Below are 14,565 nucleotides of genomic sequence, written 5' to 3'. Positions count from 1 at the left end.
CTCAGCAGAAGTGGCAGCCTGCCCACAGAATTCATTTCCCTCACTTCCTTCTTCTGGTCCTGTGTGAATGAGCTAGACTCCTGTGGATCACTTTATCCTCTTTATTAAGCCTGTCTCTGCAGAGACCATTTTAATTTAATTCAGCTTGATAGCCAAGTCTCAAAATCCCCTTGGCTCTTGAAACAGTACAGTCTCCTGGTATTTGATACACAAGCCCTTTTCCTCCATCTTCTTGCTTCACTTCAAGTACACAATGTCAAGATTCAGTTTCTCTAAACTAGCTTTTAGGTCTGACTGATGCCCCTTGCTGAGAGAATAGTACTCACAATGAGCCCCAAAAGAATGTGCTGGCGCACTGAGAAATGGCCCTCCTCATCAGAATATCCGACCCTATTTAAACACACACGCTGGACAGAAAAGCAATAAAAAATGCCTTCCCACAACACAGGTTAAAGAAACATCGCTTGCCAGCCATACCCGCTTTAAAAAGTAAACTGGGAACACGGTAAGAAATTGCATTCTCTGGCAGACATACGAATCATCTCTTTGTTTTGTTGGATTTGTTAGCCAAGGGCAGTACTGCTAAAACTGACTGCAGAGGGTTGGTTCGTGGGTTGAAGGGAGAGAGCATCTACTGCCCTGACTGAACCATGGGGACTGACACCACATCGACATTCAGAGGGCAGCGCTCAGTACTTCAGGTGGCTGGATGGGCTACGTTGCTGATGTAATTAAACATAAATCCAGGATAAGCACCTCTATAGGAAAAAAAAACCCAACAACAAACCAAACTAACATGTCATTTAAAAACAGAATAAAATTAGTTATGGCTCTGACAGGCCAGTAATAATTTTATGTCATAGCAGCAAGGCAAAATCTGGGGAAGGTTGTGATATGCCTGGTCACTGGTAGGTTATGACTCCTCATGGGAGTCCTTTTGCACAATCCTCTTCTGCAGCACTGTTCAAATACTGGATGTCAGAAAGCCTATGAGAACATTTCTATTTGTGATAATGGGCCATGTTTCACGTGTCCAGGGGAAAAAGGTGAGGCTCACTCAGCAGAGACATGGTGAGGTAGTCCTGAGTATGAAGGAATAAAGGACAGTTTCCTTTGCTCCACCTGCTTTATGCAAAGCCTCCCTATTATCCAAGGTGAAAATGCAGGAGCAAGACATGGTAAAACAACCTAGTATGCTAAGTGGTGTGAAAACTTAAAGAAACATATTGTGCAAGTGCACAAACAAGGGTTCTGATACACAACTTTGTTGGGTAGGGATGGTGGAGAGCCTTTCCAAGGAAGCAGTCCCTTCCTGTTACCCTGACAGAGGCTCTGCGTGCCTGGACTGCCCTATTCAGGATGACTGAATGCCTTAGTCTGTAGCCACCGAAAACACCGATGCAACACGGGCCATTCACAAACTCCTGTTTAATCTTCAATGGCTTGACAACCTGGCAAAAGCCTGGAACTACCGAGAGGAAGCCCTACTTCTTGGAGCCAGGGCTAGCTCTAGCCTGAAACAGCTCCAGTTGCCTTGGTTTCAAAAGACTCGGTGACACCAAAGTCATATTTAGACCTCAGCCAGAAGGAGGATTCCCCAAATACAGCTTGTGATGACCAAAACATGAATTGTAAGCTGTGCTGAGGGGAGAACACTCGAGAATAAATCATCTCATTGTGTACAGAAGAGCTACAGCACAGAGAACATGAATGTAGGTGTGTTTCAGGCTAAATTTAAGCCATGCCTTCTAGAATGTCATCACAACGGATTTACTTGTTAAAACACCCCAGAGCCTACTGGCATCATCAGGAAGAGTGTGAAAAAGGGCAAACCAGGGTGGATTTCTGGAACGCCTATTGAAAGAGAAAATGGATGGAATTTGTAGTTGATTCGTTCATGGCACCAAGCAGACCTCTGTTACTATCTGTCTGCGTTAACTTAAGATCTGACAGTCTAGAAGTGACATACCTGAAGGGGCCTACAAGAAAGCCTGTAGTGACAGGACAAGGGGTAACGGGTTTAAATTGAGAGCGGGGAGGTTTAGATTAGATATCAGGAAGAAGTTCTTCCTAGAGAGGGTGGTGAGGCACTGGAACATGTTGCCCAGAAAAGCTGTGGATGCCCCATCCCTGGAAGTGTTCAAGGCCGGGCTGGACGAGGCTTTGAGCAACCTGGTCTAGTGGAAGGTGTCCCTGCCCATGGCAGGGGGGGTGGAACTAGATAATCTTGGAGGGCCCTTCCAACCCAAACCAATCTGTGACTCTATGATTCTATGTCAACATTAGTCCTAATGCACTGCACTCTCCTCTGAATGACTGCAGACTGCAAACTGTCTTTAGAAAAGGATAAAACGAACATGTCATCCAGTAATCAAGTAAATGCAATCCCTGATAAATATGCAAGTTTGAAAAGTTCAGAAAATGTCGTAACACTCCATAGGTGCACCCTGTTTTCAGAAAGGTCTCTTTTTTTTTTGTTTATGTATAAATATCATTCTACATGAATTTCACTCCAGCAGCTTTTCATAAACTCAAGTCAATGATGATATGTTCAAATATTTGAGTGTTTCCTTTAAAACTAGAGGCAAAGAAAAAATCTCTTCGATCTGTTGACACAGCTGTGAAAGACCGTGGTGCTTGCACATAGATTTCTTTAAATAGCCTGAAGATCTTCTTTTCACCATCCCACTGATAAATCTGGGAGAAGGTATAGTCACTTCCCAGGGCTAGGTAGTAATTGTTCTTGAAGGAGAAAGGCTGCAGCGTCATGGCTCCTCGGGATGGAAGAGCCTGTATCTCCACAAACTGTTTGCTGTTCCATTTCATAACTCTGGAGTCACCAATGAATCTCGTGAGCGTGATGTACAAGTTATCTTGCATCCTGAAACTCTTCACAGCCAAGACATCTTCCATGTTGGGGATTTCACTGTGTGGGACAAACTTTTTAGAAACTTTGTTCCACTGGAGTATAATGGGAACCTGCGAGCGGCTAGAGAGGATTAAATGTGATTTCCCATCTATATCGAGAAACTCGGCGTCAGTGTCCCTAAACCACTCATGAAGGGACTGGTATGAGTAAAATCCTTTGTTATTCCACTTGTAGACTGTTGACAAACCTGCTTTAGAGCTATCTGCTATGACAAAAAACATTTCACTGTCTATCTCGAAAAGCTCTATATCATTTGGCTTGGAAATGCGAGATACTTCGATATCCTGGAATTTGACAAACTTTGTCCAGCTTTCGTCATACTTGTAAATGTGTGAGCCACCAAAAAGCTGTGCCACCACGACAAAGACTTGGTCACCAACGAGAATGGCTTTGCATCCCACTATGGACTGACCTATTGCCCAAAAGGAAAACAAAAAGTGCATATATTAGCACAGTACAAAGCACCCTTTAAACCACAGAAATCACCAAATCAACCCTCCCCTTTTTAAAATGTGCACAATCTCACAATTTTGTCTTCTGCTACATGCCATCAGAGCCTCTTCTCATGCTTTTTTCTCCCCAATAACTGGAAAGATGACTTCAAATGTTAGAAATGTCACATCTCTCAAGGTGTGCAAGTATGATGCACCCTAAAATGCTCATTCCTTTTTATCCAGAAGACTTTTTCTTTCTCTGTTTGTTCAAACACATGCCCTTTAATATCCAAAACAAGTACTTAAGCCAAATTTTATTATTCCAAAATAGCATGAGGTGTTCTCATGACCCAGCAGGACTCTAAATTCTCTTATTCTTGGAATGTCTGTCTTTCCAGCTCAACTAGAAGAATGAAATATAGTCTACTTTTTTTTGCTCCAAGAGGGCCAGAGTCAGCTTTTTGCTACTGTAAATAGAAATATTCACGCGTATTGTGGATATATCACCTGAAAGCAGGATGAAAGACAAATCTAACTCTGTTGTTTCTGTTAAGTATTCTTGAGATTACGTTAAACTAGAAATATTTAGGAATATTGCAGTTGCCTGATTGGATCAGATCAGGTTATGGTCTGTTTTGAGAATGTCACGTCACTACATAAGAACCACATCAAAAAAGTAACAACCAAACTATTTACAAAAGGTTTTGTGGGAAGAAGAGAGGAATTCCCCTCTGAAGCGCACAGTCTGCGTAGAACTGTAACTGCGCTGATTCCCCTACTCGGTCACGGTCACGGTCACTATCCTGGCACCTCCGCTGCTGCCCTACCCATAGTTGTTTCACAGCCGGCCTGGGACGATCTACCACCCTTCCAGAATAGGAGGGTGGGATTCATCTCCAGTACTGTAAGGTATCAGCAGCATAGACATGAATGCTCAAGCTGATCAATCAGCTTGAGCTTATCTAGGTTTCTGGTTGCTAGCTCTCTTTCAGGTCTTTCTTAGTCAAAAAGCACTCTAGACTAGATCTCACCTGGCCTGTGGATGTCCCCTTTTGCAGAGGACAGCAATGCTTATTCTCTGCACGTTGACTGTAAAGACAGTCTTGACAACTAGCTCCGCTCCACAAGCCCACATTGTAAAGGGCTAAATTCAGCTATCCGAATGCCAAGCATGCAGTTAGCAATGAAACACCCCATGGAGCATATAGCCGGCTCCTGAGCTCTGCAAAACACTCTTTAGGCTCTTCAAAAGGCTCTTTATGTGCCTATGTCCCCTGGCAAAAGTCACTCACATTTTGGAGCCCAGAATTCAAGCTCACACCTCCTAGGAACACCGGATGGTTGTTCTAGAAACAAGTCTGGGCCCATACGTTGGGTGTGGAGCTGGGACGTAAGTCCCCAGAAGAAATGTCACCTAATCATGTCATTCACAGGAAGGTGAAATGCGTCTGGGGAACAGCTGTCTTTGGAAATGACCCAAACTCTCAACTTCCTTTTCAAAGCACTTCTAGAGCTCTGCTAGCTCTCTTTGGGCCATCAACTTCTTAATTTGCATCCACTGGTACATATTTCCCCCTGATCTACCAAACCACAATGAAACCTTGAAAAAGCCAAGTTTTTCATTTCCAGAATTTCCTGACAGAGGGGTAGCATCTTGCAAATTTTCATTAGTGACACACGGAGATAATCTGAGGAGGTAGGTGCTTGCTGCCTTTGTAGACTTCAACACCAGATAAGGATGTGCATACTCTGGTCCCAAAAGGCAAGGTAAAAAGTAATCAGGAGGAAAGGATGCTCCATGGATAAATTTAGCTCCTGAGTCTTCAGAGCCAGTAGCTTGAAGTAACTGAGAAATCAGGCAGTGTATAACAGCTCTAAAGACTCTGTCCCTGCTGTCATGGTGTGACTGAGCACCATGAGTGTCGGTTAGGGACAGGATGGTTGTTAGCATTAGAAAATCTCCTGGCATCCCCATGGGCTTTTTGTTTGATGAGTAATCTGGCCAGGATGCTAATTCAGCATGTATGTCAATGGAAAGTAAACGTGAAAGCTTTACAGCACATCTCTTCAGGAAACAACCACGGTTTAAATTTTTCTGTGTCATCTTCAGCTGTGAAACACGCTTTCCTGGCCAGCTCACCCTAGAAGGAACCTTCAGACCTATTTCCTACTACATGCAGTAGAGTGGTTTCATATTCTATTTTGCAGGCACTTTGGCAAGAGTGAGGGCTCCTTCAGCTTAGGCTTTAACCTGCAGCGTGATTCAGGGGGTGAGTGCTAAGCTGGGTCACAGCGTGACATTCACAGCGTTTGTGCCTTCAGAACAATTTACAAGATCAGACCAAAAAAAGCCTATTTTGTGTGCTATGGAGAGGTTAAATGTGCATGTATTAACTAGTTGCACTACTCCATGAAATCACTCGTGTCCCAGTATTACACACGTTGATCTGCCAAATTCTACAGAGATTCGGGACAAAACCCACCAGCTGGTCCCATCTACGAGTCTCATCCTTGGGAAACGCCAACAGTTCATCAACGACTGGAACCCTAGTGTTCATTTACCTGTGATATTGTCATAACTCCTGAAATTCATCTCAATGTGATCCCATTCCAGCACCATGCAGTTCTCCATGCTGGGCTGTGCGATGGCTACGAACACATCATTCTTTGAGTTGAACGTATCCACTGAAACTGACTGGTAGGGCAAAATCTGGTGAATGACAAAATCTAGAAACATACATTTCCAACAGTTAGGATACATCCTTGCTGGAAACACAGAGTAAGCTGGCGTTGATTATAACGATTTACACTGAAAAATGAGTGAAATAGTCCGGATTTAGCATAACGCTAGCATGGAAGTGTCAATGCTTACGTTAGGCATGCAGCAACAGGGGAAAGCGTCTCCTGCTTTAGTCATCATAAACTGTCCTCTGGAAATACAGCTGCCAAGGAGATCAAATAGGTAAATAGTGGCAGAAATCAGATTTTCCAGCTAGGCTGGCTGGTATAAATGAAATCAGGATATCAAGAGAGAAGTCTCTTTCCCCACAGCTGGAAGTTGCTTTCCTGTCAAGTGAAATGGCATTGCTGGAATCACTTTCAAGCTGAGAGACAGCAACTTCCAGCTGAAGTCCAATAACTTCTTAAGTCATGCAAATTTAATCACTAGCAATTTGTGTTATGCTAAACCAGGCAGAAAGTGAAATGATATCTGAAGTTTGCCTGGGGATAACCCCATTTCGGCTAGACCATAGACACAAAACGGTGTAATCAAAAACTCAGTTAACATAACGTTTTATGGGGCATTGTAAAGTAGTTTAGGCATAAAATACAACCAACCTGCAAATTACTATCCACTGGGAAACTTATTCTAGATGCTAAGACGGAGAAGTTGGAGCAACCTGTAAAGACTAGGAGCGTAACTCCAAAATTCAAGATTTTTTTCTCCAAATCTAAGTGCCTTTGCACATTTAACTCTAAAATTCACCCTGGGCTGAGTCAGCAGTCAGCACAGAGCCAATCTGGGGCAAAGCGAGGAGACTTGGGGCTGCGTTTGCTCTTTGTCATGACAACTGGGCAAAGTCATGGTTATCAGAAAAAGAAACCAGTTTGGCAGAGCTGACAAAGAAAAGCCAGCACTTGGGTCTAGAATATGGCAGAAGGCCTGCGCTGAAGCCATGGACGGGTACAGATATATAGAAAAGGAAATGCATCTTCTGCGACGATGGCGTTTCTCTGCAGAACCATGCGCTGCTCTTTCAAGCTCCATTTGCTACATGCCTTCACCATGTACTCCGACACTGGGAGGGCCTGAGCATCCAGGGATTTTGGTGAGATGGTAATTAAGTCCTCACTCGAGTCCCTCATTTTGGTGCATTATGAAATAATTGGTTTTGAATGAAGAACTCTGTGTCTGCATGCTTGAAAGCCTTGCCCTTGAGGAGTTACACTTCTGGAGAATAAAGATAGATGACTACCATTAAACAAACAGCAGATTCTACAGCTGCGAAAGAAAGAACAGTCTCCATTCTTCGAGGGACTATTATAAATAGAGTTTGGGCTTGATTCATAAATGCTGGTAGGAAAACAAGAAAGTTATCTTCATTCTCACTGGGAAAATAGAAAGACTGGAGAAAACTGACACTGAAGTATGCAGAAAGCAAAAGTAATTGGTAAGTCATGAAAGGTAGCTAAGGATGGAACAACGGCAGATACAATCACAGAAAATAAAAATATTTTTTAAATCTTGAGAAAAAAACCCGAAACAACTAATGCTGAAAAAGGCACCTCTTGAAATCTGAATGGTTGTAAAACCCTTCGAGGGAATCTGTGAATTAAAACAAAACAGTGGGTGTGTTAAAACCCACCGCTCATTCAGAAATGATTCAGTGTTTGCACAGCTATTTTTACTTGTACCTGTCAATGGGCTCTTTATGTCACTGGATGAGTAAAAATGGGTAACAAAATAAGCCGTAATCAGTAAAAAGCAGTAAGTTCTGGTTTTAGCACCAGCTGGAAATACTAGGCTCTAGTGTGGAACAGGGTTACAGAGTAAAGAGGTGCTGCCACATCAGGCTTGCCAAAAATTTAGGTCCTGGGGGCTCAATTTAGTTTTACAGGCAGGTCCACATGTTCTTTAATGGCAGAAAGAGCTTGTACAGTAAATATGGGGTGGGGTGGAGGGTGGAAGTTTCATAACTTTTTTCTCTTTGCAGGTGCATCAGCCTGCTCAGGAGACAGAATGGAACATGGCCCTCGCTTCCCCTATGCTGCTGGCTGTGGCTCTCTCCCTCTTGCCCTGATGCCCAGTTTTACTCTCCCTGTCTCAAGACACGTGGTTCTAACGCTGCTTTCTGCCGACTGAGGGCTCGGGTGGTTCCCCCCTCCTCCAGCTGCCCACTCCGCCTCTGGTCCCTTGGCTGTTGGACTGGCACAGGCCGTCATGGATGAGGGATCCGTGGCTGCTGTTGCTGGGCTGATTTCCCTCCCGGCAGCCCGTTCTCCGGCAGATCCCAGCACACAGGAGTGCCAATACTGGCAGAGCAGAGGGGAGCACGCGGGGAACGCTGGAGGACACTAAAGAGCAAGGGGTGCGATGACCTGTTTGGGCAGCTCTGGAAGTGTTCAAGGCCAGGCTGGATGAGGCTTTGAGCAACCTGGTCTAGTGGAAGGTGTCCCTGCCCATGGCAGGGGGGTTGGAACTAGATGGTCTTTAAGGTCCCTTCCAACCCAAACCATTCTGTGATTCTATGATTCTATGATGCCAAAGCTCCATGTCTTCTGCACCCTTCACCTTCACTACGAACAGGAGCCCTGGTAGGCTGCTGCTGCCTACCCCCAGGCCAGAGGGGTTATGCACACAGCCTTCCCTCACAGCTGCCAGCGGATGACTGGCTGGAAAACGTCCTTTACTGCCTGGAGAGTGTACTACAGCTGTATGCTGCACTGAGAGCTGTTCTGATGGAAGAACTATCAAGGTAGGCAATCCTTGCGCCACGTAACGCCTTAGCTCCCCAGCAAACTCCACAGCACGTGGAAAGTCGACTTATCTTGGGTGTAATTTCGCTTACAGCAGACAAAGGGACTAACACAAAGGGTGAATTTTGCCTGCAGCAACTTTACAGTTAGGTTTCTAGGTACAAAGAGCTGACTGAGGGCAGGTAGGCCAGTGTGGGTCTGAGGACCAGGTAGGTAAGGCTGGTTCTCACACACTGTTAGTGCTGTGCAGTTGCTTAAAGCAGAGTGAACTGAAGTGAAATCCACTCTTCCTCTGTACTTCTGCATGTCAGTGGATCTGCAGACGCAAGAATGAAACTTTGGTACTGTTCTAAGCCACGCTGCTCCCCTGCTTTTGGCATCCTTTTAGGGAACAGATTATCACACTTTACCTCTGCTGCTCTCTCAGACATATTTTTGAATTCTGAGTTCATTCCCTTTGCCTCCACGTACTGCCTTTGGATTACATTTCATACCTTGTCCTGAAACTTTATTTTACAGTATAGTAATCAACTTTTCTATTGTCTCTGAATGATGATGGCTGACTTGATGGCAGTTGAGAAATCAAACGCCTCTGATATTACTGTACAGGAAGAAGGCAGAATGCTGACATCATATATGTGAAAGATGAAGAACAATACTCGCAGCTGATATTCTCAGTTATATGATGTGACTACATTTAAAGATAGGTAACTGCGGCTGTTCAGTCATAAAATATAAAAAATAACCACATGCAAGTTTCTCTTCACTCCCTTCAGCATGCTTCACATTACCTAAAATAAAAATCAAGATCCTAAACAAGACAGTAGTCAGAATATTATTGGACATTTCTCTACAACTTAATGGAGTTCCATAAAGAACTGCTGGTGGTATTGCTGCCTTGTTTGATGCTATTAAATCGTAGCCTATTGAATAAAGATAACAGACATAGCCACATTATTTGAACTTCTTTTCATTGCTTTCTGTGAAATACAGAGGTTTTGGGAAGCTCATCTGTCATAACTATATGGCCTTATTCCAGATAACAGAAAGCATTCTGTGATGAAAATTAAGTCACAAAGTGAGTCATAATCAAGTCTTTCGGAACATGAATAGTCAGAGCTTTTCTCCCATTATCACTTAATCCAAATAAAAAAGCAGTACTTACTTTAGCTTCGAAATTTTCCCATTTTATGCTTGTTCTAGTACTTGGGAGTGCTTGCTATGTAACCCTTTCCTCCCCCCAGGCCATGCTCACAGAAGCAAAAGGGTATAGACTAAACTTCTGATATTTAACCATTTGTAGTGTGCTTAGAAATATACATTCTGAATACCTGTAGTGGTGCATTCATAATCAAAACTTGTCACATCATTTAACTTCTTATCCTGATATTCTGCTGGACCAATACACAGGACATCAGAAACAGTGGAATTTGTCATCTTTAACCACAAAAACAACCACTTGGCTTTGCAGTCACACTCAAATTTATTTCCCCTTAAATCTCTAAAAAACACACAGAAATAAACATATTTGAAAAGGTTGATAGCAATATGAGTACTACAGAACTGTTATCACCTTGACATGCTGAATTTAAAAATATCTGAGTAGCCTTGAATCGCTCTTTGAACTGAGAACAGTTCAAAACAGTTTTATTTGGACCCTCTTTCACTGAGTGCTGTCCTTGGAAAAACTGTTTCGATCTAGGAAATAGGCTCATGTATAATCGTAGTAGTAGAGCACTGTGATTCACGTGTGAAGTCACACACGTTTATAAGTTTTCATAGGATTAGGAGCGTAAGGTAATGCATCCTGACAGTCTGGTTGCCTGCTGCAAGCCTCCTTCCCACCATCAACCGCTGGCACGGACAAATCCCATTCCTTCACTGAACTACTCCCGTACGGCGGGTTGACAGAGTGGCCTTGCTGGTACCGTTTCTCTGTTACATTAAGATACAGATGTAAGGCCTGTGTTTTTAGAGTCGCTGCTGATGCAGAGTCAATTTAACCTCCCTCTACTAATGTAGGTGCAATTTCAACACTGTACCTGTTCTTTGATTGCTTGGCAATTTTTGTAGCTTACAATTACACTTTGCTATTTGGGAGAGCCAGGACAAAAATAGGGGAGTCTGACTAGCAGCTCAATTATACAAGAAAACACTCAGTAAGTCATCAATGTGCTACAACTGCACAAAAACAAGGGGAAAAAAGTTCGGGGTTGCCTTTTTTTTTTTTTTTTAAATTAATGCCTTTTAGTAAAATAATCTCAGGAGCAACAAGAACATGAGAGAACATGCAGTGAAACTGTAGTTTTAAAATTCATTGTCTCTCTTCCCCTAAAAAACAATTTACATGAAACATCAGAAAGAGTAACAATAATGCAAGCTATGTACAGCATCACAAGAAGCAACAGTGATTTCAGAAACTGCAGTTATTTTAGAGGAGCCTACCGAGTAAACAATTTTAAAATGAGCAAAGCTAGAACAACAAAACGCACATTTATTTCTGTGCAGGTATCAGATACAGCACCACACAAACCCGGAACGTAAAACTCAGAGTAACTGAGAGTGACAAAAGCAGGCAGTCAACAGAAAGACTCTCATTACTTACAGTTCAATTAAAGAATCTAAATCACTGAAGACATCCCTTGGCAGAGCCTTGAGATGGTTATTGGCCAGAGAACTGGAAAAGAAAGTTAGAGGTTAGTATCATCGCTGTCTCTTCCCTTGCTAAGCCTGAGCTCGCTTACTGCACATTAATTATCTGATATTGCCACTGGTGTTGTTAATAACTACTAGGGACAGGTACCTATTAATTATTCTCATTCAAGAATGGCAATTGCTTGAAGAAGCTGATACATATTTTTTTTTAATCACGAGTGGGGAGTATGACGGTGGTACCAGCATCCACAGGCTGCACCCCAGCACGGGCTGCGAGCTGCTATCTCTTGAAGGCCGTTTTTCCACTTGTGGAAGGCACATGGTGGACAGCAGGAGGACGCTGATGCATGGAGGGGAAGGGAGATGTTCCATGTGGCAGGAAAACCAGCGGTCCCCCAGAAGCATTTTGTTCAAGTACAAATTACCAAGTGATAAATAACTTACAGGTGAGTCAGGTCTCGAAGGCCACGAAATGCATTTCTTGAAATAGTTTCAATTTTGTTTCCTTCAATGAATCTAGGGGTAAAAAAGAAAGGCATTTTAAAATACTTTCATTAACATTATTATTAGCATCACCGGCACTTTAACCTCTAGTCTCCAAATTCCTGGGTAGGTTCCTGGACAGCCCCTTCAGACTTAAAGGTGGGGAAGTCTCGATGGAGCTGCTCACATTCCCTTTTCCCCTTTCCTCAGGTGGCGTTGCAGGTTCCGGGCAGCATGAGGGAAGCATGTGACAGAAACGTCATGCAGAAGAGGAACAAACTGAACAGAGCAAAAGACATTCCCGTTCTGTTGGTTAAGCCTCCTAAGATGTGTCGTGTGAGGCAAGAGACCTGCACAGGAGAGGCCCCCGAGATGGACACTAGAAGCTTAAGTCCCACCATCCCCTCACAAATCCCCTGCACTTGAAGACCCACAGGAGAGCAGCAGGGCTGCCCAGGCTGCAGACAGGCGTGCTGATGGGGAGCTCCCACGGCACCACCTCCGCAACCCCACAGCCGTAGGCTCTCTGTCCCCCGTCACCGCCATGACGTGAACTGCAGCTTCGTGCTGGCAGACATCCCAAGTCTGCACCAACGGCAAGACCACGGCCTTGTTTCACGCCTTGCTGCCGCAGCCCAGCTCTCTCCAGCCGGGACACCACCTCTGCCAGGTGCCCGGCTGCACGCAAGTCACGGCCCCGTGCGCCGGGGAAATAATGACAGGCACGTATCGATTCCAGCAGCATGCTGTTCCTCCTGACTGCATGTCAGCATTTAAAAAAGAGCTGATACTTGAGCATCTTGACCCCTGAGCACTCGAGGACACATCCCTAAATACACCATGAGCCCTGCAAAGCCGTTGCAGCCAGGTGGCCATCAAGATATTGCATGGTACAGCTGTACCTGCATGAAGACAACTGCAAGCTGACTTTACAAAAGATTTTATGAGATAAAAGCGTCTCCCTTCGTCCTCTGCATCCTTGTTTGCTTTCCAGGGAAACAGGAGAAAAATGCTATGAGCCAAGGTCTCCTCTTGAGAGAGTCAAGATGGGGATGCAGGGGATGTCAAGTGCTCTTGGTTCTGCAGTTTAGGCGTAGCCAAAATCCTTCATGAGGTGACCATGACCCTGACTGCAGGCAAAGGATGTTGATGAGAAACCGCTGTCTACCTGGAAGATGTCAGAAGAGGGTCAGCCATCCTCGGTTACAAGGCTGTCTGGGGACACGGATTCAATCCGCAGAGCAGAGAGCTGAGCTGCCTCCTGACACCCTCACTGGCACCTGGCAGCCCCACATACGGCCAGTTCGCTGGTCCATGTGAATAAACACAGCTTCACTCAACACACCGCAGGGAACGGCACTCGGATCACCAGCAACGCTCCCATCTTTATCAGACCTGTCTTACCCAGACTGTGCACGGAGACAGTTAGTTTAAGGATGCACTGAATGCCACTATCTTTGCTGCAAGTGCAGCAGGACACAGGTGGAGATATATAGAGATATATATAGCGATCCTCTCTGAGTGCTCCCCAGCTGCTCTTCGTCCAGAGACTTTGCTTTGTACACAAAGAAACTTGTCATTCTCGTTTGTCAGGGAAGTTTTCTCATCCTCCCTAAGGTCTGATCACTGTTAACTGAAGCTTTAACAGTGTCACTAACTGCACAGGAAAAAAAACCCACCCCTAACCACTCACACCTTATTCCCAAACGGAAGAGGTGTGATTTGCTGGGAAGGGGAAGAGCTCTGTGGACTTGGCAGGGAGTGCAACCACAACCGTTAACCGAGACCACGTGTTCGGCTGGTGCTGAAGGAAATGGAACGGTAAGGCTTTACCAGCCTTCGCCCTGCCCCCTGGTTTGCAGGTGGCAACCAGGGCCAGAGATTTCCCCTTGCTGCTGGGACACGCTCCATGTGAGATTCCTCAGCACTTGGAAGCAAGTCATTAATGAAACAACAAGCCAACGTTTCTCTTCCTTTTTGCAAACAGGCTGCAAACAACTTCTTTTCCTGTAGTCACATGGAAAAGAGAATGATTAGATAACTCACTATTGCTGAAAGATCCAGGTATAGCTGAAACATGGATTTTGGAATACACCGTTTTCCATTATCCTCTATTTCTTGGCCTGCAAATTCCGTTGTTGGCTGCTGCGCATGGTTCAGACTCTTAGTCCTGAATACACCACGCCTTAATACCCATGTGCCCGCATGACTTCAGCAAGAGTCAGTTTTATGAGTACTGGCCTTCCTTAGGAAGAAGACAGAAATGTTTTCCACGGCCACCTTTTGGTACGGGAAGGTGGGTGGGAAGAGGAATTTTTTTGCAGATCATATTCAGAGTTTCAAACATACCAGCTCATGTCCGGTAACACAGAGAAATGGCAGTCCTTTGGAGTATGAAGTGAGGACAACCTGGTACCAGGGCTAATACTTTTTTTAAAAGAAAAAAAGGTGACCTAAAAAAAAAAAAAAGATTGGGAAATGAAGGTAATGTAAAAATCAACAAAGAAGTGAACTAAGTAAAGAAAAGGAAAGTTAAATAAATTTAAATAATAATACAAATAATTACAGTGTTTCATATTACATGAA

At 44.2% G+C, this 14,565-nt stretch overlaps 1 protein-coding gene across 1 annotated transcript in view; it reads right to left on the bottom strand.

Moving 5' to 3' along the window:
- Window positions 1–2,282: 2,282 nt before the first annotated feature.
- LGI2 (leucine-rich repeat LGI family, member 2) overlaps window positions 2,283–14,565 on the bottom strand; it is a 15,418-nt gene continuing 3,135 nt past the window's right edge. The window contains exons 4-8 of the mRNA XM_010158945.1: window positions 11,941–12,012; window positions 11,447–11,518; window positions 10,173–10,342; window positions 5,926–6,090; window positions 2,283–3,341 (exon numbers count right to left, since the gene is read on the bottom strand). Of these exons, the coding sequence (XP_010157247.1) occupies window positions 2,524–3,341; window positions 5,926–6,090; window positions 10,173–10,342; window positions 11,447–11,518; window positions 11,941–12,012 (1,297 nt within the window). The 3' untranslated portion in view covers window positions 2,283–2,523. The remainder of the gene's footprint in view (window positions 3,342–5,925; window positions 6,091–10,172; window positions 10,343–11,446; window positions 11,519–11,940; window positions 12,013–14,565) is intronic.

The sequence above is a fragment of the Eurypyga helias genome, unplaced genomic scaffold, assembly GCF_000690775.1.
Source record: "Eurypyga helias isolate BGI_N326 unplaced genomic scaffold, ASM69077v1 scaffold22189, whole genome shotgun sequence".
NCBI classification, from domain to species: domain Eukaryota; kingdom Metazoa; phylum Chordata; class Aves; order Eurypygiformes; family Eurypygidae; genus Eurypyga; species Eurypyga helias.
This window is presented reverse-complemented; position numbering and strand designations above follow the sequence as displayed.